The 25,673-nt window shown below is 38.0% G+C and overlaps 1 protein-coding gene across 1 annotated transcript; it reads right to left on the reverse strand.

Moving 5' to 3' along the window:
- Positions 1-4,342: 4,342 nt before the first annotated feature.
- LOC149845811 (uncharacterized) lies at positions 4,343-8,368 on the reverse strand. The gene is made up of 2 exons (XM_089996029.1): positions 8,031-8,368; positions 4,343-7,126 (listed from the first exon to the last, which is right to left on the reverse strand). The coding sequence occupies exons 1-2, from the start codon at positions 8,070-8,072 to the stop codon at positions 4,757-4,759; spliced, it is 2,412 nt and encodes an 803-aa protein (XP_089852155.1). The 5' UTR covers positions 8,073-8,368; the 3' UTR covers positions 4,343-4,756.
- Between the last annotated feature and the right edge of the window lie 17,305 nt (positions 8,369-25,673).

Raw genomic sequence — 25,673 nt, forward strand, 5'->3', positions numbered from 1 at the left:
GGAAGGACAAGAATTTTTTAACTCTTCAGTCTTCTTCTTCCTTTCTTCTCGATTTGGCTTGCAAAGTTCAAGTATGGTAGAGATCATCTGTTCTTGCAAAGCAGTGACACTCTTGAGGTTCAAGCCTAGTTGTATCCTGTGAACTCAATTGCAACAAACCCCTTTTTGCATCTTCAAAATTCCCGGAGTGGGGTGATTGAAGTTCTAAAGATAGTGATCTTAAGAACGTGTCTCTAGGCTTGAGATCTCTTTTCTTAAATCCTATTTTGTCACAAGGTTGGAGTAACATGTTGAACATGTGCTTAATCACGATGAACGTCCATCATGTTCATTGATGGACAGTCAACATGCAAAAAATGAAAAAACTGTGTTAAAAAACTTCAGAACGCGCACAAAAAAACTTTTAACGATGCTTTTGAAGCACCTCTAAAAACCAATTTTTTTCATGTTTTGGTGGTGTTTAGCATTTTTTGACACTATTTTTTTGTGCACTGATCGTCCATCAATGCACGATGGATGGTTAGCATGATTAAGCACAGGTTCATCACCTACCCATTAAGCATCTACCCATCTCTCTCTCTCTCTCTCTCTCTCTCTCTCTCTCTATATATATATATATATATATATATATATATATATATTATTTGTATGCAACTTACCTTTGATCTAACTAGGGCCACAACCTCGTCAGAATGCAACAATGAAGTGTCGTTGATGAATCACTAGAAAAGAGTAACCGAAGATAGTTGCCGAAAAAGTCATTGAGTTTTTTTGTGAAAGATCAAGCAAGATGAGGACCACAAAGAAACACTGGAAAATACAAAAATAACCTTGGGTGTAGATAATTGTTTTTTATACTACAAAAAATAGCAAACATAAAAATCTTATTCTATAGGTACCATATGTGATTTTGTTAATGTATTTGTAAAGTTACTATCATAAGGTGGTTTGCAAATTTTGTTTTTGTGTGCTTCATGAATACCATAAAAAATATGTGAGAATATACATTTAAATGAGCATTAAAGGAAAAGGGAGGTTCATGTGGTATTTCACTACTTTGGTATAAAATATATGATTTTACTAAGGTATTTGTGATTTTACGATTAACAAAGAAGATCATATAAATAACATAATTTTTTGTGCATTTTATAAGGTCCGCAAAAAAATGTGTAGACCTCCTTTTAAGTGAGAGTTTGTGACACTTGACAAACAGAGTGATATATTGCGCGAACTTCATGAATTTCGCACATGCGAAGGTTAAAAAAGTCCTAACAAAGTTGACTATTTGCGGTTTTGGTCATCAGGTTGATTTTGCAAATTATGGAGTTTTTAGGAAATCACTTCATTTTTATTGAAAAGTCCTTAATTCAACACTAATGAGAGAGAGAGAGTATATGGTGTCATCGCCAGTGGTATCGCCACCCGATCATCTTCGTGAAGAGAGAGATAGAGATAGAGGAGTCAGCATATTTCTTTTTGTTACCATTCTCTCGGGGCAAGGGGTACATAGAGTTTTACACTTTCAGGACAGCAACCGTAAGTACAGGCAAAGCCCAGCATGGCTAGGTCTCTGATCCTGTGGGTGGTTTTCCAGTGTAAATATAAAAAAAAAAAAGCGATGGTACCACCATTATGTTACCCCTGTTCCATGAACGTGGTAGATGCGTGTCCGCAGCATTCCATGTGATGCACAATTAAACGCACCCTAAGGGCTCGTTTGGAAGTTGGAAAGTAATAGGGAAAGTGGAGGTAGAAAAAAAAAATTACAATTTTTCCATCCATAAAAAATGAGAGAAAATTTTGAAAGATATTTTTTTAAAACTGTTTTTTCATATCAAAATTGCCATCGTCGTCCTACGGTAACTCAACATTGCAGCCATCCTCCATGTAGCCATCCTTCCACCTCTGTTTTCAGGTCTCTCTCTCTTTTTGGTGGGTTTGATCGATCCACCTCTATTTTTTGTTTCTCTCAAAAAGAGTGAAAAAAAGGAGAAATCTCTCAATGATTTTGGGTCTGCTTGGATTGGGGTATGATTACAACAACCTTCTTCGTTGAAAACGCATGGTTTCTAAGGCTGGCCTTCTTAGTTGCCTGTGCATTTCTTGGGGAAGTGCCTGCTTAGCACAAACCATCACCATCCCATGTCTATGCACTTGAACTTCTCCCACATTCAGTGTGATCAAGGAACCACGCCTTTCCCCTCCCAAATCCTGCAACACTCAAAGGTCTAGGATTGAATCCCGTTGGTGCATGGGGGCTGCTGTTGGGTGATCATGTCAATCTGGAGTTTTACCTTGCAGGGAAGCAGGCCCATTCAAGTGACTTAGTTCTCAGTGAGGTTTTTTCTTCATCATCAAAAAAAAAACGCTAAAGCCATCTAGTCTTTGTGAATTTGATGGGACATTTACTGTTAGGGTTAGGCCGATCATTTTGGTGGCTCCACCTTTCAAGTAATCTCTTGCTGAGAGACAAATATAAGCTTTGACATAAATCGATTTTTTAATGAAAACCGGTAGTCTAAGGGAGTTTATGCATTTGGGAAAGTGCAAATATAAAGAGAAGACGATCTCACTTCCTCTCCCAAATGCATAAACTCCCATGTCAGCTACGAGTTTCCAAACATCCACCATCAAGATGGTTTGACCATGCATCTACCAAATGCATAAACTCTCATCCCAGCTGCCAGTTTCCAAACAGAACCCGAGTATTTTAGCATCTATCCTTTTTGTGTGTGTGTGTGTGTGCGCACGTGTGAGACAGAGAGAGTTTTTTAGTGCTACCAGAGCACAAAATGGACATTCTTGCATGCAAGCAGAGCAGATCCTCAAGCTCTTGTGCTTGAGGAGAAAGCATTGTTAACCCATTCTTTACATAGTAGATCACTTCAGCGGCCACATGGCTTTTCTCTTTTCTTTTGCAAAGACTTTTCAATGTGATTTCCCTTATCTTAATTTTTTTTTTTTGCGACTTTTGTTGCCTTATCTGGATTGTATGATGTAATGGTTTCATAAAATTTGGTGTTTTGGAGGTTTACATATGTGCCCAAAAAGTATTTATTGAATTTCTTAAAAAAATGTTTCATGCTCTTTCCTATGAAAGAGAACCTCTTTATAGGAAAGAGGGCCTCTATTTTAAGATGGTGAAACAACCATTTCCATGAGAAATATGTGGTGGAGCACACATAATTATACAAAAAAAAAATCTTTTCTATCAAAATGGATTCACCCCCCCCCCCCCCCCCCATGAGAAGCCCTTCCACCCTTGGGATCCCTTTGAAAGGAAAGTGGCTTCACCTGGGTAGGGGTGTAACAAACGTCCCCTAAGAGTTTCATATACAGGAGAAGCTTTCCACATCTCTTTGTTTCACCTCAACATTTACTTCATGCCACACAATGCAAACACAAGAATGTAGGGTTGTTAACAAGGATTCTATCTGGATGTATTGAAGAAATGTCTTTCTTCTACTCTACCCACTTAAATCAATGGTAACCGGAAATGCTATAATGAAAATTTACAGGCAGGTATTTCGAGAAATCTATGAAGATAGAACCCTGGTCCCAAGAGAAAAATGGATGTTATCCTACCAAGTTTGATCTTGGATGTAGCATTTGTACTGTAAATAACAGTCAACGATTACTCTATCAATCATAAACTGTAGAGGTACCTTTGGAAGTATTTTTCAAATATAAGAGTTCAACATCTTCCATGCTATTGAATTAGATAGGATGTCTTTGTGGCATAATGATGTTAAAAAGATGCAGCCCATCAAGGCCTGATTGTTGGTAGTGCAGCTTGTCAGCAAAAAAGTAATTAAGGGAGGCTTTAAAACTAAAGGAGACATCCCTAAAACATAGCATCAGGTCTTGGACCATATGTTTCAAATCAGATCGACCATGAATAATTTTCCACCTATATTTGGATTTTCCCACTGGCATCTAATATGCAGTGGCTTCTTGCACACCACATATCTTTAGATTCTTATTGATTATCAAGGTATAGAAGCCACTTGCCAGTAAGGATCCACCTCATGTAGTGGGCCTGCTCAGCAATGGGCATTGCATCATCAAGCTGTAATACTTCTTTCAGCGAAAGACCACATTTATAATGAAGACCAGAATGAAAACAGAGTAAAAAGGCAGGACATTAGTCCACCCTGTAACTGAGCAAAAGCTCAAGAACCAACACAGTCCACCATGTAACTGCGCAAAAGTTCAAGAACTAACACCAAGCAGGGATTCCTCTCTCTCTCTCTCTCAAACTATTCAAGAAAGAATAAACAACAAATACCAACCAAAATTGCCTAACCTTCCACAATAACAATATGACAAATACCGGTCAAAATTACCTAAAACTTCCACAAATGACAATATTATTATCTTTATATAAGAGACAAACAACACAAGCACACAATTGAAAGAATCAAAAAACAGGAAATGTCTTTCAGCCTACAAATACACAGCACAGAGCAAAGCACACAATAGAATCATCCCTTATTATAGACACCACAAGAAATTTACTGTCACGAATGTCTTACGTCTAGGCTCTACACAAGCACATGCACCATGTAACCGACAGATCAGCGTGATTGACCAATGACAAGTGTGTGTGAATGTCTAGCTTCTAGAACCAGCATTTCCAGCATGCATCAATACACGAAACATTTACACCACAACAGAACAGGCAGAAAGAATCTAGCAAGCCTTGATAGATCACAAGGAATCAAGCAATACTGGTTGTTCATGTTCACATCAGCATTCATTGCTTCACCTTCAGGTCGGCCTTCGATGAGGATGGTTTTGATGAGGGAGACTTACCTGTAATTGCCTTCTTAACTTTGAAGATTGACTGTTTCACCTTTGACATAATGTTGCTGGATTGGCGTGGGACAGACTTGATTGTCACCTCCTGTTTTGCGGTTTCCCCAGCTCCATCCTTGGCAGTTTCATCAGAATTCAGAATACTGGAATCCACCATTTCCTTTTTCTTCTCTCCTTCAGCCAACTCTTCAACAGCTTTCTCTTGCTCTTCTGCTTTCTCTCTGTTTTCTGCAAGTTCTGTGCTTTCCTCCACTTTCAAAGGCAATTCCTCGGATACTATAGGTTTTTCAGGAGTAGCTGCAGAAGCGTTCTGAATCATTTCCTCTGTTTGGGGCTCATCTGCCTCTGTAGTTGGATCAACGGGTGTTGGAACCGCACCCCCTACAATCTCTTTCACTATTTCTCCAGATTTGCAAGCATCAGACTCAGATTTCTTCAATTCATTTGCAATTTTCACAACAGAAGTCGTATCAGTGCCTTGGATCTGTTCTATTACAGTTGAAGCATTAACTAATGCAGCTTCTGCTGTTGGTTGATCTGCCAACTCTTTAGTCACCTCACTCACACCTACTTTCATCAAATCCTGCAAGGTGGTCTTGACAGTTGGTTGAACATCAAGGTTCTGCAATTGATTCTGGATAACAGATTCTCCCTCTGTTTCCACCTTTGATGCTACTTTTGTTGCAGCTTCAGCTAACTGAGCCTCTCGGTCTGTCGTAATAACCGTGTCATTGGTCTCTGTCTGAACAGAAACTTGCGCTTTAATAGGCTCATTAGCTACAGTTTCTGATTCAGTAAATGAATCTACAACCTTGTCATTGATCTGCATCTGAACGGCAACTTTCTCCTTACTAGGCTCATCAGCAACTGTTTCTGATTCAGCAACTGAATCCACAACCTTGTCATTGGTCTGCGTCTGAATGGCAACTTGCTCTTTAATGGGCTCATCTGTGACTGTTTCTGATTCAGCAATTGAATCTACAACCTTGTCAGCGATCTCCATCTGAACATCAACTTGCTCTTTAATAGGCTCATTGGTGACTCTTTCTGATTCAGCAATTGAATCTACAACCTTGTCATCTGTCTGCATCTGAACAGCAACTTGCTCTTTAATAGGCTCATCGGTGACTTTTTCTGATTCAACCATTGAATCTACAACCACCTTCACCATTTCATCCTTCTTCCAGAAATCAAGACCCTGCTCTGGCACATCTCTTGAGGATTTACCACCTTTTGAAGTATCATCTACAAGTGTTTCTTGAGAAACATCCAGCTTGGTTGATCCATCATCCAGCTTATCCTCAGCCTCGCTTTTATGCTCAGAGACCAGGGGCACATCAGACTGTTCCTTTGGTGCTTCTCCTTTTGATGGAGGCACTTCTGTTTCTGGTGCTGGCTGTTCAACGTCAGGTACCTCAGGTTTTTTCTCCCCAGAGTCTTCTTCCTTTGATGCAGATTGATCTCTCTCTATTTCTCCTGTTACCAATGGAGGTTCGTCCACAGCATGTACATTTGGGTTATTCTCCACAGAATCTGCTGTTTTTGATGCATCAACTACTGGGGCCTTCAACTCACAATCTTGAACCTTGTCATCTGCTGGCACCTCTGTTACTGTGACCTCCAACTGAAAATCCTTACCTTTGTCTTCTGTTGGCATCTCTCCAGTATCAGGGGCTTCAATTCCTGTTTTTTCTGACTCGGGTATAATGTCATTTGTTGGCACCTCCTTAGTATCAGGGGCTTCTGTTACTGTGTTTTCCGACTCAGGTTTGATGTCTTCTGTTGGCACCTCTCCAGTATCAGGGGTTTTAACTCTTGATCTTTCTGACGTGATGTCAGAAGAGCTTTGAGCTGCTGCTTCTTTTTCGTTAGTCTTGTCCTCCACCAAAGTTTCTCCACTTTTCACTTGTTCAAAGCCGACCACCAAACTTGCCCCGGGTTCAACACTTTCTTGGGGTGCTTTGTGACCTTCATCAGTCTGCTCTGAACTTTCTTTCAACTGTGTTACAGCAATCTCAGAACCTGTTTCTTTAGCAGAACTCACTTCAATTCCTTCGAGTTGTACTCCACTCTGAGGATCAATCTCTGGTTTATCAGTACCAACAAGAGACTCCACCTTTTCATCCTCAATCTTCGTATCCACAATAATGTCTTCTATTTTGGGCACAGCAACATCAGAACTTCCAGCCTCGTTCTCTTTGAGTTTTCCTTCATATTTTATTACTTGTTCAACTGAACCCAAACCAGTATGAGAGATGACCTCTGATTCAATTTTTTCAGTCGGGGTAGAATCTTTCACTTCAACATGCTGTCACAAATAAAAACAAAAATACAAGAACAGGAAGTGTTTATCAGGAATTTCACATAATCAGAGCTAAAACACGTTTAATTGTTGTGAATTTAACAACAGAAAAGTGAAAAGCAAAACCAGGAAACAAACAAACATGATTATCAAGAATAAACTTTATGAACAACACAGAAATCACGCTCAAATGACGGTGGAAAGCAAAAATGGTTAAACATGAGAAAAGGAAACAAAACCCTGAAAACCATTTAGGCCATCTAAGGAATATAACAATCTTCAATCGCAACAACACACATAGCTTACAGAAATCGCATCCCAAACAGGATGAAGGTGAAGGAAACACCCAAAAGAGCTTGTAAAATGATGCCGACGAGAAACCCGTTAAAACGCAAATACTGATGAAGGTGGTCCAAAAAATCATTCAAGCAATCGCAGGAACCACAATATCTCCAATCAGAAATCTGGGCAAGATGTTAGAACAAGATAAGACAAATCCATCATTCACAGAAACAAGATGGATGTGGCTGACTAATCCAATCCCTCGGATCATGTTTCCACCATTCCTTTTCCATGACAGCCTAGCACATATTCAGTTGATTTCTTACATCTTTTACACAAACAACAGTCATATTTATCCATAGAAGAACTGAAAAGGAGAAAGAGAAAAAAAAAAAAGACAACTTTTTGCTAGTTTTATCATATCAATCCGATCAAGCTAAACGATGAACACTCTTAAACATATAAGAATCAAGAGAAATAATTCTAAGAAACAAACTATCACAGTTTTATGATTTATAAATCTAGAATAAAACCATGATGTCTAAATTACAAGCATGGTAAAAATAGACACTGTTCTAACTCAGAGAATGAAAAAGATACATGGTTTTTTTTTTTGAGGTTTACTTACGTTGGTTGGTGGTGGATCTGGTGGAGTATTCTCACCGGCCATAGCTCTCTAGATAGACAGAGTCTCTATTGGTGATGCTGAAGATTATGCTGATAAGACTCCGCAGGCTTCACAGAAGCAGAAACACAGGACAGCTTTGGCTCAAAGCAAGATGAAAAACGCTCAAGGCCCTTCAACAAAACAAAAACTTAGCCTAGAGGGTCTCAGAAAATGCACAGGGACACCAATAATTAAAGACGCTGCTTTTTCATTTTCATTTTGTTTTTAACTTTCTTTTTAAAGTGCCTGAAACCAACAGCCTACATAGAAAGAGTAGCCAGTGATAGAAAGTGTATCCAGTGAGTGCATGACAATCAGAATTGTGATTAAAAAACAGAAAGGAATTTCTGGATTTACAGGTGTAATTACGAGATTGGTGGAGGACAGGTGTAAATTGTTCAGCCCTAACAAACTTTACTTTCTTTTTTTTTTTGACAGAGGATTGCAGTGAGTGAGACCCCTTTCAGGTGTGGCCTGCAGCGTTTTTCTTTCCCCCTCGTCACATGGAGGGACAAAAAAAACGAAGGGAGTGTGCCTTCTGACTAGAATATTCCCTAAACACAAAATTCTTCAATAAGAAACTTACCAAGACAGCCCTGTAATTGAAAACGTCCTTACCAGTTGGTGCTTTAACAGAGTAACTGAGCTTCTTTTGTGTCCTGATGCATACGGTAGTCAATGGTTGTACAACCAATTACTTAAATTTTTTTTTAAAGGCAAGCTGGGGTTAGGCAGACCCCTACCAGATATCTCTTAAGCCCCATGTAGCAGAGGGATTCGAACCTGAGCCTTCAGCTTGGCACAGGACCCGCTTACCAAATGGGATACCACCTCGGTAGTACAAATTCCTTAAATTGCTGAAAGGGATTTGCTTGATTTTTCTTCTGCATAATGGTTGAAAATGGAGATTCAGATTGACCAATGTTTATATTAATATCTTAGGAATCGTTTAGGACTCCTTTTGTCTGATGCAGCAGCCTGTCTGTGAAACAAGTTAGCACGAAACGAGAGTTTGGTATGAAGGTTCCTCCAGGGAGGGAAAGGGATGCCGAGCACTTTTTCACACGAAAAGATGATTTTTTGTGTGAAGAGTGTTGGGCCCACCTGCGCCCCACACAGAACGCGTTGTTTCAGGGTGACTCCTTTCACAGGAATATGAGCTTTTGTTTTTTCTCATGTATCATGATTCATGGTGAAACAAACCTGAGCGTGTGGTCTTTGGGCTTGTTTGATGGCTCGTCCAACAGACCAAACTCATGTTGTCTGTTTTGTAACAAACGGTATTAAAAGCCAATGTTTGTTTTGATTGTACAAGAAGCTTTGCTCCTTGTGTTCAACATTTGTTTCACGCTATGTGCGACAACATGAACACACAAGGATAATGGGTCAGATTGTTAGGCCCAAACTTTTTGTGCAGTTCTTGCCCTTCGGTCTTGTAATGTTTGTATAGAGTTGCATACTTATAATTTTGCATTTTTTCTTAATAAGATTATGGTGTGTGACACTATTGTACATTCTTCGCGTTCAATGAATTGATTGTTGTTGAACGTTTCTTTCTTTTTCTATATTCTCTCATTCTCTCTTAGCTATATGTGATTATTGTTTCTTTATAATTGTATGTTTGTATGCAATATTGCTTGTGCACTTGTTTTTGAAAAGATTTGTTGTATTCGCTTTTGAAACTCGTTAAGCTTTGTTCAATCAAGGTTCAATGCCGCACGGGCTTTTGAAGTTTAGCCTATGACAGGACAACTTCATTTTGGATTGTACGACTCAATCCACCCAACCATATGAGTGTTTTAACAAACATATTATGGATTTTAGCCCTAGATATTGAGCTTGGATTGGATCTAAAAACTAAAAAATACTTAAAATTTGAGTAATTTAAGGAAAAATAAGAATTGATATTTTTGATATACAAATTATTTAATTAATGTTATATTACATCTAATTATGAAAGTTTATCATAAAAATATCAAACCCTAAAATCAAATTAACTATAAAAATCAAATTATCAAACCCTATTAAATCATAAAACATTAAAATGCAAGAAAATAAATCATAAAAATATCAAACCCTAAAATTAAATTAACTATAAAAATCAAATTATCAAACCCTATTAAATAATAAAACCTTAAAATGCAAAAAAATAAATCAGAAATAAACCAAAAAATCTTAAACTATAAGAAAAATAAACCATAAAATTAAATAAAAAAGCCGTAATTCAAACTCAAATAAAAAAAAAAACTCAACCCTAATTAAATACAAGAAAACCCTAATAAAATTAACTATAAAATTAATTAAAAAAATTTGATTCAAAAACATAATCATAGAAAATCAAGAAAATAATTCTAATCAAATAAAAAAAAACCCTAATCAAATCAAAGAAAACCCTAATTAAATTAACTATAAAAAGAGCTAATTTAATTTTTTTGATTTTAAGTCCTAATCAAGGAAAATCAAATAAAAAAGCCTTAATCAAATTAACTATAAAAAATCCTAATTTAAAAAATTTGATTCAAAGCCCTAAATAAAAAAAATCAAATCAAATCAAAGAAAACCCTAATCAAATTAACTATAAAAATCCCTAATTTCTTTAAACTTTGTGCACGCTTGCATGTCTTCCTATCCAGTTTTTTTCTTGTTTAATGACATATATATATATAGGAAGTAAAGTAATGCCGAATGATGTTGCTACATCAAATGAGCCGATGCATAATCATGCACCATGCGTCTAGTAGCTGCTGATAGAAGAGATGCAAGAAATGTAGGAAAATTAAAGAGAAATGGAAGAAATAGGAAGGTTGGTCATAGATGTGGTTTGAGAAAGATGAAGGGAAAATCTCACTAAGAAAAACCCTAATGAGAAAATTCTCAAGCCTCTAGAAGCAAGAGGCAATCTATTCTACAAGAGAGGTCAAAAGAAAATGAATTCTCATTATAAAATATGGATAAAATGCTTACATGCAAACCCTAGCATGTCACAAATGGGAGCTCATCTTGTTTGGTAGGAGCAGCTAGTGCACGTCACCTTGCATTGGGACATTGCAGGTTCAAAACCCAATGGTATAATTATATACCCCAGCTTGCCTTCCAAAAAAAAAAACTAGCATGGTATATATATAGCTTTTGCAACTCAAAAGACTAAAACTCCGTTCACTAGATTCCCTATACCCGTACACTCTCTATAGGTCTTTAGACCCAAATTACATATGTGAGAGGATCCAAACACATAAAGGAGTTGCCCAAGCATACCCATGACCCATTATTACATTATTCGGGTTTTGAATCCAAAACATAACATGAGGAGACCTAAAACAGAACCCAATTGCATGCCTTTCACAAGTAGATCTGATCTAAGAAAGATGATATGCTATCAGTGTCCACTCAAAAAGCCTTTAGTGGAGGTCTTTACCACGCTAAAAGCCTTGCAATTATGTTAGAAAATAACCTTAGGGCCTCTAGTGACAGTAGACTGACAGTGCATGCTGGTCTGACAAGGGTGTCCACCAATACCCCCTCTATATATGGGTAGCAAGAATATGTAAACTAACAAAATATGTAGATTTTCATAGATTTTCTTTATTTTTTCTAAAATTTTACCCTACGAATGCGATCTAGATGCTTGGTTTTATAGAAATAGTCTCTTAGACAATCTAATTAGGATGCATAAGAAGGATCTTTTAAGGCTTGAAAGTCAATTGCTTAAATTTTTAGTAAATATTCAAACATACAAAATTACATTTCTTATATAGATAAAGATGATCCAATAATCGATTCTAAGCAAATGGACCACGTCGAATGCATCTGCAGGGTTAGATTTGTAAAAAAACCTATCAAAATCTCAGTTCATAGTACTTTACATATTTTTGTAGTTTATATAATCTAGTTTCCCTATATATATATATATCAGTAATGTGTTGGTTCTGCCTACTTTCTCATTCTGCCCTGTTCTATCCCCTCAAGATCACATTTTTTGGTAATTTTTCTTGCATCTAACACCATAGATGTGATCTATAGGTTTTATTTAGTGGGAACCAGCCTTTGGATCACCGATATAGGTTTTTTCGGTGATCCAAAATCAATGGCTATGAAGGTACCAATTTTTCCTGGCTCATAAAAAAGATATTTTTTTTGTTGAAAAACCTGATCCAAGAGTCGATTCCCACTAAATCGAGCATGCTAAACACATCTAACTATTCAAATCTATCATAAAACACTTCAAAACTATGGGGCAAAACTAGAAATGAGGCCTAATATGTTTAGTTTTCTCTCTCTCTCTCTCTCTCTCTCTCTCTCTCTATATATATATATATATATATATATATATATATATATATATATATGGGTTAAGATTTGCTATAATGTTTTGTAGGTGCAAATGACCTAGCAAGTGAAGTGGAACCCCCTTGCTTGGGTTATTTGATCTCATCTAACATTATTGATGTGATCTACAGGTTTTGTTTAGTGGGAATTGACTTTTGGATTGTAGAAATCCAACCTATATATAAGTTTTTCTGATGATTCAAAAATCAACGGCTATAAAGACATCAATTTTTTTCAACTCATATGAAAACATATTTTTTATTTTTGAAAAAACATGATCCAAGAATCGATCCCCACTAAATTGAGCATCCTCAACACATCTGTGAGGTTAGAATGTGTCACAACAACTTACATCATGAGATTCAAACTAGATTGTAGGTACAATCGATCGATTGTACTAAATATAAACGCTATATATATATATATATATATATATATATATATATATATATATATATATATATATATTACGACTCAATCGAATACTTTAGATGTGTTCGGCACAGGCAAATTGCTAGGAATCAGCTATTGCATAGTATTTTTTAAACAAAAAAATTATTTGTCTAACCAAAACTTTTATAGCGGTTGATCATTTAATTGGCAAAAAAATCTGTTCACACCATGGAAATCTAAGCCGAAATAACTCGCGCCTGTGAGTTTTGACTTATTGATGCCATAAGCCCGTCCGCACCAGAAACAATTCACATCTACGGTGCACTTGAAACCACACATCTTGGCTTCCGGCCTCATTGAGAGAGAGATGAAAGGGAAATGCTAATCATGCAGCATCACGAGTACCATCAACGCCATTGTGTGGGGCACGAGGTACCATGCATCACGAGTACCACAAATGAATGGTTCGTAAAGCACCTACCAAAAGAGGCACGAGAGATCATCGGAATCAATATCTCTCGCTCGCAAATCTAAAGAAACAGCTAAAATGATTTCATGTAAAATATTACAACGCGTAATCATAAACCATAGACGTGTCTTAATTAAATCAGTAGGAGCAAGCGTTCCTTAACTTCCCTTGAGGAAATCTGTCACGAGGACAGGTTAGTTGGGGTCCAATCTTCAGTGACAAACACGACACGCAGACACAACTCGTAACACGCTATGACATGTTTCATCACCATTTATTTTTTTTAACTTTTCTTATTTTTTTTCTCATATATATATATATATATATATATATATATATATATATATATATATATATATATATATATATATATATATTAAATGTTTAAAAATACGTCCTGTCCAGGCCATTTCCACGAGTCGTTTCGACTCAATCCAATATTTTAGCTGTGTTCGGCACAGGCAAATTGCTAGGAATCAGCTATTACATCGTATTTAACAAAAAAATTTATTTGTCTAACCAAAACGTTTATAGTGGTTGATCATTTAATTGCCAAAAAAAAAATCTGTTCACACCATGTTTTGATTACAGATTTTATCAGGTCTAAGGGCATGAGATGGAGGTTTGTTTGGCGATGCTGGTTGCTAACAGCATGGTACGTCATATGGTTTGAGCGCAACAGACGCATATTCAGAAATGAGAGCACAAGGTTAGATCAGTTAGTGCAGCAGTTGAGATGGGATATTCTCTGCGGAACAAGTAGGAAATGGCTGGACTGGACCTGTGATGGATTGGGAACAGTAGGACGTATGTCTGATTACTTAACATGCCACGGCCACTCTATTTTATATGTTTTCATCCCTGTTTTTTCTGTTCTGATTTATGTGTTCATCACCACCATTATGCTTTGTCTTTCTGTTTATCTTTATACGTCCGACGATTTGCTCTTGTATTTGGACTGATTCTAATCAGTAAAAAAAAATACGCTCATTTTTTTCACTTATCGTGCTGATGATCAAGTCTTTTCGAAGACCAAGAATCCAATTTTGGTAATTTGATGAAGTGGGTACACCTTAATTTATTTCACATCCATGATTTTGGCATATGGTAGCCAAGATGAGGACATCCCTGACACAAGTGCCACCCTAGCATGCTCATGTGGGTCGCTTGACATGGGGTTGATAGGCTGTCCACCTGTTGGAACTCATTTATGTTGCTCTATTATATATAATAGGCTCTTGTGGGTTGCTTTTCATAGGTCCCACCCACATCCTTGTTTGTCTGTCATCAGCCTGCCTTTTTTTTTTTTTTTAACCTTGTTTCATTGATAAGTATTTGGCTGAGGTGAATGGATGATCGTGTTTGAAAATGGGGCTCATGATGTCCTTACTTTCCCCGCTTATCCCGCATCATCATTATTTTCCTTTGATTTTCTTCCCAGTGAGCCATCACTTCTCTCATTTTCACAAGAGTTTCCAGTGTGCCTGTGCTTGTGGTCCTGGAAAGTGCATGCGAGATAGTTTGACACCCTTCGGTTAATTAGTCTTCGTAGTGTTTGATTATCTTTTTATTTATTTATGGTGAATATGTTTGCGAAACGGATCAATTGGGGTGGCAAGGATACCGGCGCGTTATATAAATAGGTCAGGCCCTAGTCAGCTCACAGGTTGTAAGACGCACAAAAATTTCACTAATTTAAACAAGACTTTATGAGAAAATTTTATTTCACTTGTCCAAGTTAGTTTGTAGGTGTGATGAATTCATTAAAGTATTTAAGTTCTGAATTTTGTGATAACTATTGTTCTGATTAATAACTGAGAAAAATTATAAAAATAATAAAAATATAATAAGAACGTCAATCAATTAGCCAACCATAGGAAAATCAGAAATTGGCTATAATAGTGAATCAATACCTGATAGAAAATTATTACCTAGATGCATTGAGCAAAACTATGATTGATAAGACATATACTAAGTATTAAATAAATTAAATAAGCTTAGATTGGACTGGGTCTAATTGGAGATCCAATATGAAAATTACCTAGTTAGGGATTTCTAAAATATGTATCAGTAAATTAAATTCTTTTAAATAAATAATCCTATTAAACCATATAATTTTGAAGTTAGTTGAACTTAGTTGGAATTGAACCAACTAAACCAACCATAGGGGAGAGCGATTTTGCCTAGAGAATTAACCTTGAAAATCGTGTGAGGAAAGGGTGAGACCCCAGGAGCCTCCTCACATGGGATGCCAAGGAAGATCTCTACTTTTCCAATGAAAAACAAAAGTAGCAAGGTATGAGGTGAGGCCTTGAGGTAGCATAGCATTTTTGTGAAAAGTCTTACATGACTTGAGAGAGCATGCACCACAACAAAGCAGAGGATTAGCGACGACCACATTCCGTCGCTATTCCATCGCTAACAAGCTTAGCAATGGACTAGTGACGACGAGGCGACGGTATGCTTACGTTGCGAATTTTTCAACGCTAACTGGCGTCAGAATAAATTTGTCGCCAGGTCCGTCGCTAATTGCAATGGAATAACGAGCGATATATTCCGTCACCAATCCGCCGGTACTAAACGGCGACAACGGCTTGGCGACGGATTTACGTCCGTCACTAAGCCGTCGCTAGATTTATATGCATAGCGACGGATGGTTCCGTCGCAAATACGAAAAAAAAATAAAAAAAATTATTTGAAAATTAAATACCGAGAACGATACAATTTATATTTCCTGTAAATAAAAAACAAACCACAAAAAAAATTCCATATAAAAGGAATCTACAACAATTAATCGTTCCACCTTAAAATTAACAAGTTCAATTAACTATAATTCAATAATTACATTTAAGAAACAAAAAAAAATAGAACTTCTTCAACACAGTTCTCTAATCATCGCCAAGATTTTGTGCGTCTTCTTCTTCATTGCCTTTATCTGTCCCTTCAGCTCTGCTACGCTGATTATCGCTAGCAACTTACACAAGAAAAGAACAGTCAATATTGATAAACAAAATATTATGAAATAAATTACACACTATATGTGATTCTATCATGTGCTCATATGTGTTGTAAGGCAATAAAAAAACTTTATATGTGATTCTATCATGCTCATATGTGCTCTAAGGCAGGCCTAAAGCTATATATATGATTCGATCATGCTCATATGTGTGCTAAGGAAGTCAAAAAATTGAATATGTGCTTATAGCATGCTCATATGTGTTCTAAAGCAGACAAAAAAACTCTATACGTGATTCTATCATGCTCATATGTGCTCTAAGGCAGGCAAAGCAAAAAACTTTATATGTGAATATATCATGAATGATATATATTCTAAGGCAGTAAAAAAATTTTATATGTGATTTTGGCATGCTCATATGTGTTCTCAGGCAGTCAAAAAACTGAATATGTGATTATAACATGCTCATATGTGTTCTCATGCAGTCAAAAAACTGAATATGTGATTATAGCATGCTGATATGTGTTCTAAGGCAGTCAAAAAAACTTTATATGTGATTCTATCATGCTCATATGTCCTCTAAGGCAGGCAAAAAACTTTATATGTGATTATAGCATGCTCATATGTGCTCTAAGGCAGACAAAAAACTCTATATGTGATTCTATCATGCTCATATGTGCTCTAAGGCAGGCAAAAAGTTATATATGTGATTCGATTATGCTCATATGTGTTCTAAGGCAGACAAAAAACTGAATATGTGATTATACCTGAGAGGGACCTACAATCGAAGATCCTCTGTTCAGCACAAGATTGTTGATCTCATCTCAGAGAAAGGGGGCGACGGTGTCATGGAAGTAGTCATTCATTGTGTTCTTAATGATCTGGCGCACATCATCACCGAAAAGAATAGGCTGCTGCTTGGAGCTTATGTCGACGAAAGAAGTCTGTGAGCCGTAACTGGAAGAAGCAATAACTGGTGAAGTGTTCAAATTACTCCCAAACCCGAACACGCGACCTTTTTTGGGTTCACCTGCTGCAGTCACCCATGCTGCAGGATCAAATGATGGATGCTGAGTAGCATCATCGCCATATCGCTCTACCATCTATTGCTCATATGCCTCCTACAAAATAATGTTTAAAGTATGCATTAATAATTAATGATAACATTATGATAACTTGCATATTGCAATGATTATTAATAGAATAAATACATACCCATGTCGGTCTCGCCTTCTCTGATACGAAGACTCCCGTGGTCTTTCGTTTATGTGTTTCAACAAACACATCCTTATATGGTACATTGCCTCCTTTTTCTGCTTCCTACGAAGTTAAAGGACAAAAGATTTAGTTCACAAGTTTGCAACAATACTTATAAAATTAATATTATATATTGATGAGTTACCATTTTCTTCAGGTGGCTCCCAAATGTCTTAGATCCACCTGTGTGTAGATGGGCTTCGGGCATTTTCGCTCGATTTTGTGCAGCCTTCGCAGAGTGATTTCGAAATGCATCTACCGCCCACTTATCGCATATTTCATCCCAATAATCTCTCCTGATAGTAATAGGGTCATGGCCCTTCCACTGTAGTGGATCATCTATTACCCCAGATGCTTTTTTTGCTGCAGTCTTCATATTGTGCAGCATGTCTACAAATCGATTGACAGTCACCTTCTGCCATACCTTCCTTGCATCATTTTCTTCCACCGTAGTTGCGAAGCGATTCGAAGCCTACAAATATTTTTAGAAAGTTAGTAGACATTACTTAAATAAATTAAATATGAAACACATTAGTTATGAGAAACAACTATATACCATGAATAAGGACCACAATCTGTCTAACACCTCCTTTGGGTACTCTTTCCATCGAGCCACCGGTCTTGGTAGATGTTGAAGAAGTGAATTCTTAATCTCCCGTACTACTTCTTGTGACTCAAACCTCATGCTGCACATGAATTGGTACACAGTAAATATCAATATAAAATATTTATAAGATATGCAATAATTGAAAACGAAATACTTACGGTCGATTATCGATATACACTATTCGAATGAGTCTTCTTGTGTCAGACTGAGAAGACCCTGCTTCCTGTGTTGGCTCCTGACTTGTGTGATCAACTGGTGTAGGTGGGTCGTGTATAGGCGAAACATCATCTGTAAAAAAATACGTTAGAAATTCTCAGAATGCGCATTTGAACTAATCAAGCATCCAATTAGTTAAATGATATACCTATCACAAGAGCCCGTGAAGATGAAGGCTGGGTCTGGCTACTACTGGATGAGCGACCACTGTAACCTCCACGAACCATATTCTAACAAATAACATATGTCATACAATACATTCAAATAATTCACATCAAGTATTACAATACATTCAAGTCATTCACATCAAGTATTACAATAATTCAAATCATTCGCATCAAGTATTACAATACATTCAAATGATTTGCAACAAGTACTACAATACATTCAAATCATTCATATCAGGTACTGCAATGCATTCAAGTCATTCACATCAAGCATTGCAATGCATTCTAATCATTCGCATCAAGTATTACAATGTATTCAAATAATTCAAATCATTCACATCAAGTATTGCAATAATTCAAATCATTCGTTGCATAAATTACAATATATTCAAATAATTCAAATCATTCACATCAAGTATTGCAATGCATTCGAATCATTCGTATCAAGTATTACAATACATTCAAATAATTCAAATCATTCACATCAAGTATTACAATGCATTCAAATAATTCGTATCAAGTATTACAATACATTCAAATAAAATTTTTAATCATTCACATCAAGTATTGCAATACAACTCATTCATTTGCATTAAGTATTACAATACATTCAAATAATTCAAATCATTCACATCAAGTATTACAATGCATTTAAATAGAGGTTTGTATTACAAGATTTTGCTCACTAGCTTGAAAATTCTTCCTCATCACTTGTTTGACTTTCTTATTCTTCTTCTTCTTCTTCTTTTCTTCTTCTTCTTCATTGTTTACCTATCCACTCGGTACATAATTTGGATCACATTCCTCTATGAATGTTTCATCAGTCAATGGAGATATGACATGCATATCATGCGCAACATCGTGACCATAAGCGAAGTCATAGACATCATCTGATTGATACTAATCGCTGTCTTCATCTAACTCATCTTCCTGTAACTGATCATACTCAGGGTATAGTTTGGACTTCACCTTGCAAACTGCCCGCCATTCATTTCTATCTGACTTTTTTATACTCGGATATGAAGTATAATAAACTTGTTGAGTTTGCGAGGCTAATATGAATGGTTCATATGTTCCAAACCTGGATTTATGATTCACCTCCACAATGCCTGAAGCTTTGTCGAGTCTTGTTGCAGTTGGATCAAACCAATGACACTTGAATAAAGTTACCCTGTTATTTATGCCTAAGTAAGTCAACTCCATTATTTCCTCTATAACACCGTAGTAATCATGTCCATTTTCACCGTAGCTGCTACTCTTGACACACACGCCACTATTCATCATTGATTTGTTTATACCGTAATCTTTTGTATGGAATCGATAACCATTTACGATGTACCCATTGTAGCATTGCACAACTTTGGTCAGACCATTTTCTAAATCACATATTCCTTGATCTTTAACATCACCATGGTGGACCTACGCACAAACATAAACAATGATTGTGATCACGATCAATTAAGTAACTTAGTGTTATTTATAAGTACAAAATTTATGTTAGCTTTTTTACCAACTGTTTCAACCACTCCACAAACTTAGTTTCACGTTCTTTTTGTACTTCTGCATCAGTGAGATGTGAAACTTCTCTTTGCAACTTCAGATCAAATCATCTGCAAACCACAAATACTTATATTACCGAGTCATGTATCCACATATAGAACATAAAATGATTTATAATTGTGTTGCGTCTACATATACTTACTCGATGTATGGGTCGATCGCTGAGCAATTAAAAAGAATATAGATGTGTGCTGCGTCTTCCTCTCGATCTGTCAAGAGCCTTGATCGAAAACTACCAAATGCATACCCAAGTGGTTGAAATATCGACAGCTTGTCAGCTACAGTTACTTGTTCTCCATCATCGTTACGGGGCGGGCATGTGTAACGTGTTGGAATATGAGGTTCGAAGTACATAGATGAGAAATTTGAAATCTCTTCTAAAGTGTACGCCTCACAAATAGAGCCTTCTACTCTTGCTTTATTACGAAACTTTTTTTTGAGGTCAAACATGCATCTGGCAAAAATATACATTTTAAATTTAAAATATCTATCATTAAAGAGACAAATATAAAAAAACATATACCTTTCAAATGGGTACATTCATCGATATTGCACAGGGCCACCAACCCTTAGTTCATATGGCAGATGTATGATCAAATGTTCCATAACATCAAAAAATGCTGGCGGAAATATCTTTTCTAGCAGACAAACAGTGGTGATGACAGAGTCCTCGAGATTCTTTACATCTGATACTACGACCTCCGATGCGCACAATGTTCTGAAAAATCCGCTCAACACAGACAGTACCCCCCATATAGGTTTGTCTAACATATCATGGAATGCTAGGGGTATCAATCGTTGCATAAAGATATGACAATCATGGCTCTTCAACCCATATAACTGTCCATCGTCAATCTTCACAGCCCGAGCAATATTAGAGACATATCCATCTGGAAATCTCAATTGTCTCAATCATTGACATACATGATTTATTTGATTAGGTCCAAGCACGTACTTTGCCTTTGGTTTCAGTACTTTGCCATTATACTCTTTGAGTTCCATTTCTGGTCTTTTACATATTAATTTTAAATCCATACGGGCCTTCGAATTATCCTTTATTTTTTCTTTAACATTCATTACTGTATTGAACAAATTATCAAACACATTTTTTTCCACATGCATCACATTCAAATTATGTTGTATCAATAGGGTCGGCCAATACGGTAGTTCCCAAAAAATAGATTTCTTCGTCCAATTGTGATCCTTCCCAAATCCATGAAAGGGTGTAGGACTGCGGGCATCTGTTAATACATCTGGAAAGTATTGCAATCTTCTTAGAATCTCTATGCTAGACAATCTTGAGGATGGACCTTCCGTTTCAGTTGTGCCTGCTTTAAACACATTCTTTTGTCGTCGGAATGGATGGTCGTTGGGTAGAAATCGACGATGGCACTCAAACCAGCAAGGCTCCTTCCATGCCTCAATCTAAAAGCTTTGGAATCCTCCATGCAGTACGGACATGCCAACCTCCCATGTGTGCTCCAACCAGATAGTATACCATATGCAGAGAAGTCACTGATTGTCCATAGAACAACGACCTTCATGTTGAATTTTTGTTTTTTGTAGGCATCATACGTGGTAACACCGTCATCCCACAATACTTTTAGTTTATCAATCAATGACCTTAAATATACATCAAGATTTTTGCCAGGTGAGGTCGGACCAGGGATCAACAGAGACAATAAAAGATTGGGACGTTTCATACACAAGCTTGGTGGAAGGTTGTATGGAGTTGCAAATACTGGCCAGCATGAGTATGGAGTTGATCTACCCCCAAATGGATTAAATCCATCTGTATATAGACCGAGTCTAACATTTCGCACTTCCATTGCGAAGTTCTGATGAGTACGATCAAAGTGCTTCCAAGCTTCAACATCAACAGGATGCGTGATCTTGTTTTCATCGTGTCGAACTTTATTTGCATGCCATCTTATGTGTTTAGTTGTCCTTGAAGACATATACAATCGCTGCAATCTAGGAGTGATAGGAAAGTAGCGGAGCGACTTGTATAAAACTTCCTTTGATATCGTGCTACCATTGCCTCTTGTCTTTGGCTTGAACCGAGGATACCCACATGACGGGCATGATATGTAGTTTTCCTGCTTCTTGAAATACAACATGTAGTGATTTGGACAAGCATCAATCTTTTTGTAACCCATACCCAGAGCGTTGACCATAACTTTCGCACGATAGAAATTTTGTGGCAATTTCTCATCTTTAGGCAACATACTTTTCACAATCATGCGCAAACGGTCAAAACATGATTGACTCAAATTATACTCGGACTTCAAATTCATTAGTTGAAGAACTGCAGACAAGATAGTGTGACTTTCGCAACCGTTCCAAAGTGACTCATTAGCATCTCTAAGTAAATCATAAAATCTACTAGCTGCATCGTTTGATGATTCTTCATCTACGACAGTTCTCACATTACTAGAACTCATAGCAGAACCCAGTTCTGTTCCTGCAACATCAAATATCAAATCCGTATATAGATTATCGTGCACCACATTCACCCGTGCATCAAAATTGTTTCTAAATTCTTCTCCATGAAACGTCCAGTTTTGATAATCACTCACAAAACCCTTCCTGTATAGGTGATGTCTAACGCTATGAGGTTCTACAAATCGATTATTCTTATAAATCTTGCAGGGACACCTAATCTGACCTGTGGGATCAACTGTACTGACACTTGCCGTTGCAAATTCAATAAAATTGTCAACACCATCCATATATTCATGCGATAACTCATTGTCCACTATCCTACGGTACATCCATTCACGGTTTGCAGTCATTTTCTTATGATGTTACAAATAATAGCCTAACGAATTAAAAGAGAACATTCAGAATGCTACGATAAAGAAAATATCAAATTTATCATGCAATATATGATGTCATACAATAACAAGAATTTTAATGTATGCATTGATAACTTAATATTTTCATGTGCAAACTATTAATGACATGATACAATCATTTGAAACATGCATTCATTATACAATTTCACATGGAAGTCATAATCAAATTGAAAGCAACTACATGCAAGCATGAATACAATTACATCAAACATTGCAATATATCATAATCATTCATATCAAACAAATGGCAAACATGTACCTGCAGCAAACACACTTCAATATCTCACTAACTACTACCATGCCTAGCATGGACTCCGTACTCCAAAAATAAGAACACTTCAATATTCATACATTAAAATCATGCTCAACATGATCCCCGAACTCCAACAAAGCAACCCTAAATATCAGCAACTAAGTGAGTGTGTGAACAATAAAGTGTTACATCTAATAAATTAAATAACATGTGATATGCTTGCATCACTTACTTACCATGGGTATTTACCCGATTTGCATTGTTTTAGTCACTTACTTACCACAGGTGGCTGAGCACGAGCTGGTTCCGTTGAAAAATCTGCACAAAAAAACACTATTTTAAAATGAAGTCACCACAAAAAAACAGGTTGTTCTGGCAAGGGGTCGACTCCCCTGCTGTTCCGGCAGGGGGTCGACCCCCTCACGGAACATAGGGGGTTAACCCCCTTACGGAATATAGGGGGTTAACTGACCCCCTGTTCGGGCAGGGAGTCGACCCCCAGCCTTTCCGCCAGTGAGTCGACCCCCTGCTGGAACAGCAGGGGGTCGCCCCCCTGCATGATCACAGAGGGTCGACCCCCTGCCTGTTTCGGCAGGGGGTTAAACCCCTGTCGAAACAGCAAGGGGTTAACCCTCGACGTTTTTCGGCAGGGGGTTAACCCCCTGCCCAAATGGCAGCGGGTTAAACCCCCTGCCGAAACAGCAGGGGGTTAACCCTTTGCATTTTTCGGCAGGGGGTTAACCCCCTGCCGAAACGGCAGCTGGTTAAACCCCCTGCTGAAACGGCAGCTGGTTAAACCCCCTACCGAAAAATGCGTGGGGGGGGGGTGTCCTTTACCTGTCTCCGGGTGATGGGACCGGCGGACGGTGGGACCGGTGGACGGTGGGACCGGCGAACAGTGGGACTGGCGAACGGCGGGAGCGGCGAACGACGGGAGCACCGAAAGAAGAAAAGGAAAAGCTGTCTGGGATTAGGGTTAATTCGAAAATTAGCGACGGCTTAGCGACAGATTAATTCCGTCGCTAAGCCAACGTAAATCAAATTTACGGAACGAGCGACAGACTATATTCTATCGCCAAGTCCGTCGCTAATTAGCGATGGACTAGATTCGGTCGCAAACTGCGTCGGCAAATGGTGTGGTCGTAACGACAAAACAGTATGTCATAAAATCCGTCGCTAAGTAGCGACAGACTTGGCGACGGACTATTGTCCGTTGCTATTTTCGTAAGCTTCATTAATTATAGCGATGGATGTTCGTCGCTCTTTAATCCGTCGCTAACTAGCGATGAATTAATTCCATTGCTAAAGTCCGTCGCTAACAACGTATTTTCTTGTAGTGATGGGTCAATATGGGAAAACATTTTTTAGAGTGGAGGGTTAGACTCCACCACAACCCTCCATCTTTCTTCTTATGTGCACAATCACACATCTCACATGCACTACAAGAAAATACATTGTTAGTGACAGAATACTTCTGACGCTAGTTAGCGACGGATTAACGAGCGAAAAACATTCGTCGCTATAATGAATGAAGTTTACGAAAATAGCGACGAAATATATTCCGTCGCAACATCCGTTGCTAATTAGCGACAGATTTTATGACATATTGTTTTGTCGTAACGGCCACAACATTGGGTGACGACGTTTGCGACAAAAGATTTTCCATCGCTAATTAGCGACGGAATATATTCCATCGCTAGTTTCATAAATTTGATTTACGTTGGCTTAGCGACGAAATTAATTTGTCGCTAATTTTCGAATAACCCTAATCCCAAACAGCTTTTCCTTTTCTTCTTTCGCTGCTCCTGCTCCCACCGTTCGCGAGTTTCGGCCATTCACCCGCTCCCGTCGTTCGCCCACTCCCACCGTTCGCCGGTCCCACTCCCGCCGTTCGTTGTTCGCCGGTCCCACCGTCCGCAGGCCCCACCGTTCACCGCCGCCCAAAGACAGGTAAACGAGGGGGTCGGCCCCACGCGTTTTCCGGCAGGGGGTTGGCCCCCTACCAGAACAGGCAGGGGGTTGACCCTCTGCCTGCTCAGGCAAGGGGGCGACCCCCTGCTGTTCCGGCAGGGGGTCGACTCACTGCGAAAAGGTTGGGGTTCGACCCCCTGCTGGAACAGGGGGTCAGTTAACCCCCTTACGAAACATAGGGGGTTAACTGACCCCCTGTTTCAGCAGGGGGTCGACCCCCTGCCGGAACAGCAGGGGAGTCGACCCCCTGCCGGAACAACCTCTTTTTTTTTGTGGTGACTTTATTTTAAAACAACATTTTTTTGTGCAGATTTTTGAACGAAACCAGCTTGTGCTCAACCACCTGTGGTAAGTAAGTGACAAAAATAATGCAAATCGGGTAAATACCCATGGTGAGTAAGTGATGCAAGCGTATCACATGTTATTTAATTTATTAGATGTAACACTTTATTGTTCACACACTCACTTAGTTGTTGATATTTAGGGTTGCTTTGTTGGAGTTTGGAGATCATGCTGAGCATGATTTTAATGTATGAATATGGAAGTGTTCTTATTTTTGGAGTACGGAGTC

The sequence above is a fragment of the Nuphar pumila genome, chromosome 2 (genome assembly GCF_984573655.1).
Source record: "Nuphar pumila chromosome 2, dmNupPumi1.hap1.1, whole genome shotgun sequence".
NCBI lineage: Eukaryota > Viridiplantae > Streptophyta > Magnoliopsida > Nymphaeales > Nymphaeaceae > Nuphar > Nuphar pumila.

Excerpts from the sequence above, each read along its gene's own strand:
- LOC149845811 (XM_089996029.1), bottom strand. The coding sequence starts at position 8,072 with ATGGCCGGTGAGAATACTCCACCAGATCCACCACCAACCAAC. Across the intron at positions 7,127-8,030 it reads CAGATCCACCACCAACCAAC|CATGTTGAAGTGAAAGATTC; the intron begins GTAAGTAAACCT and ends TATTTGTGACAG.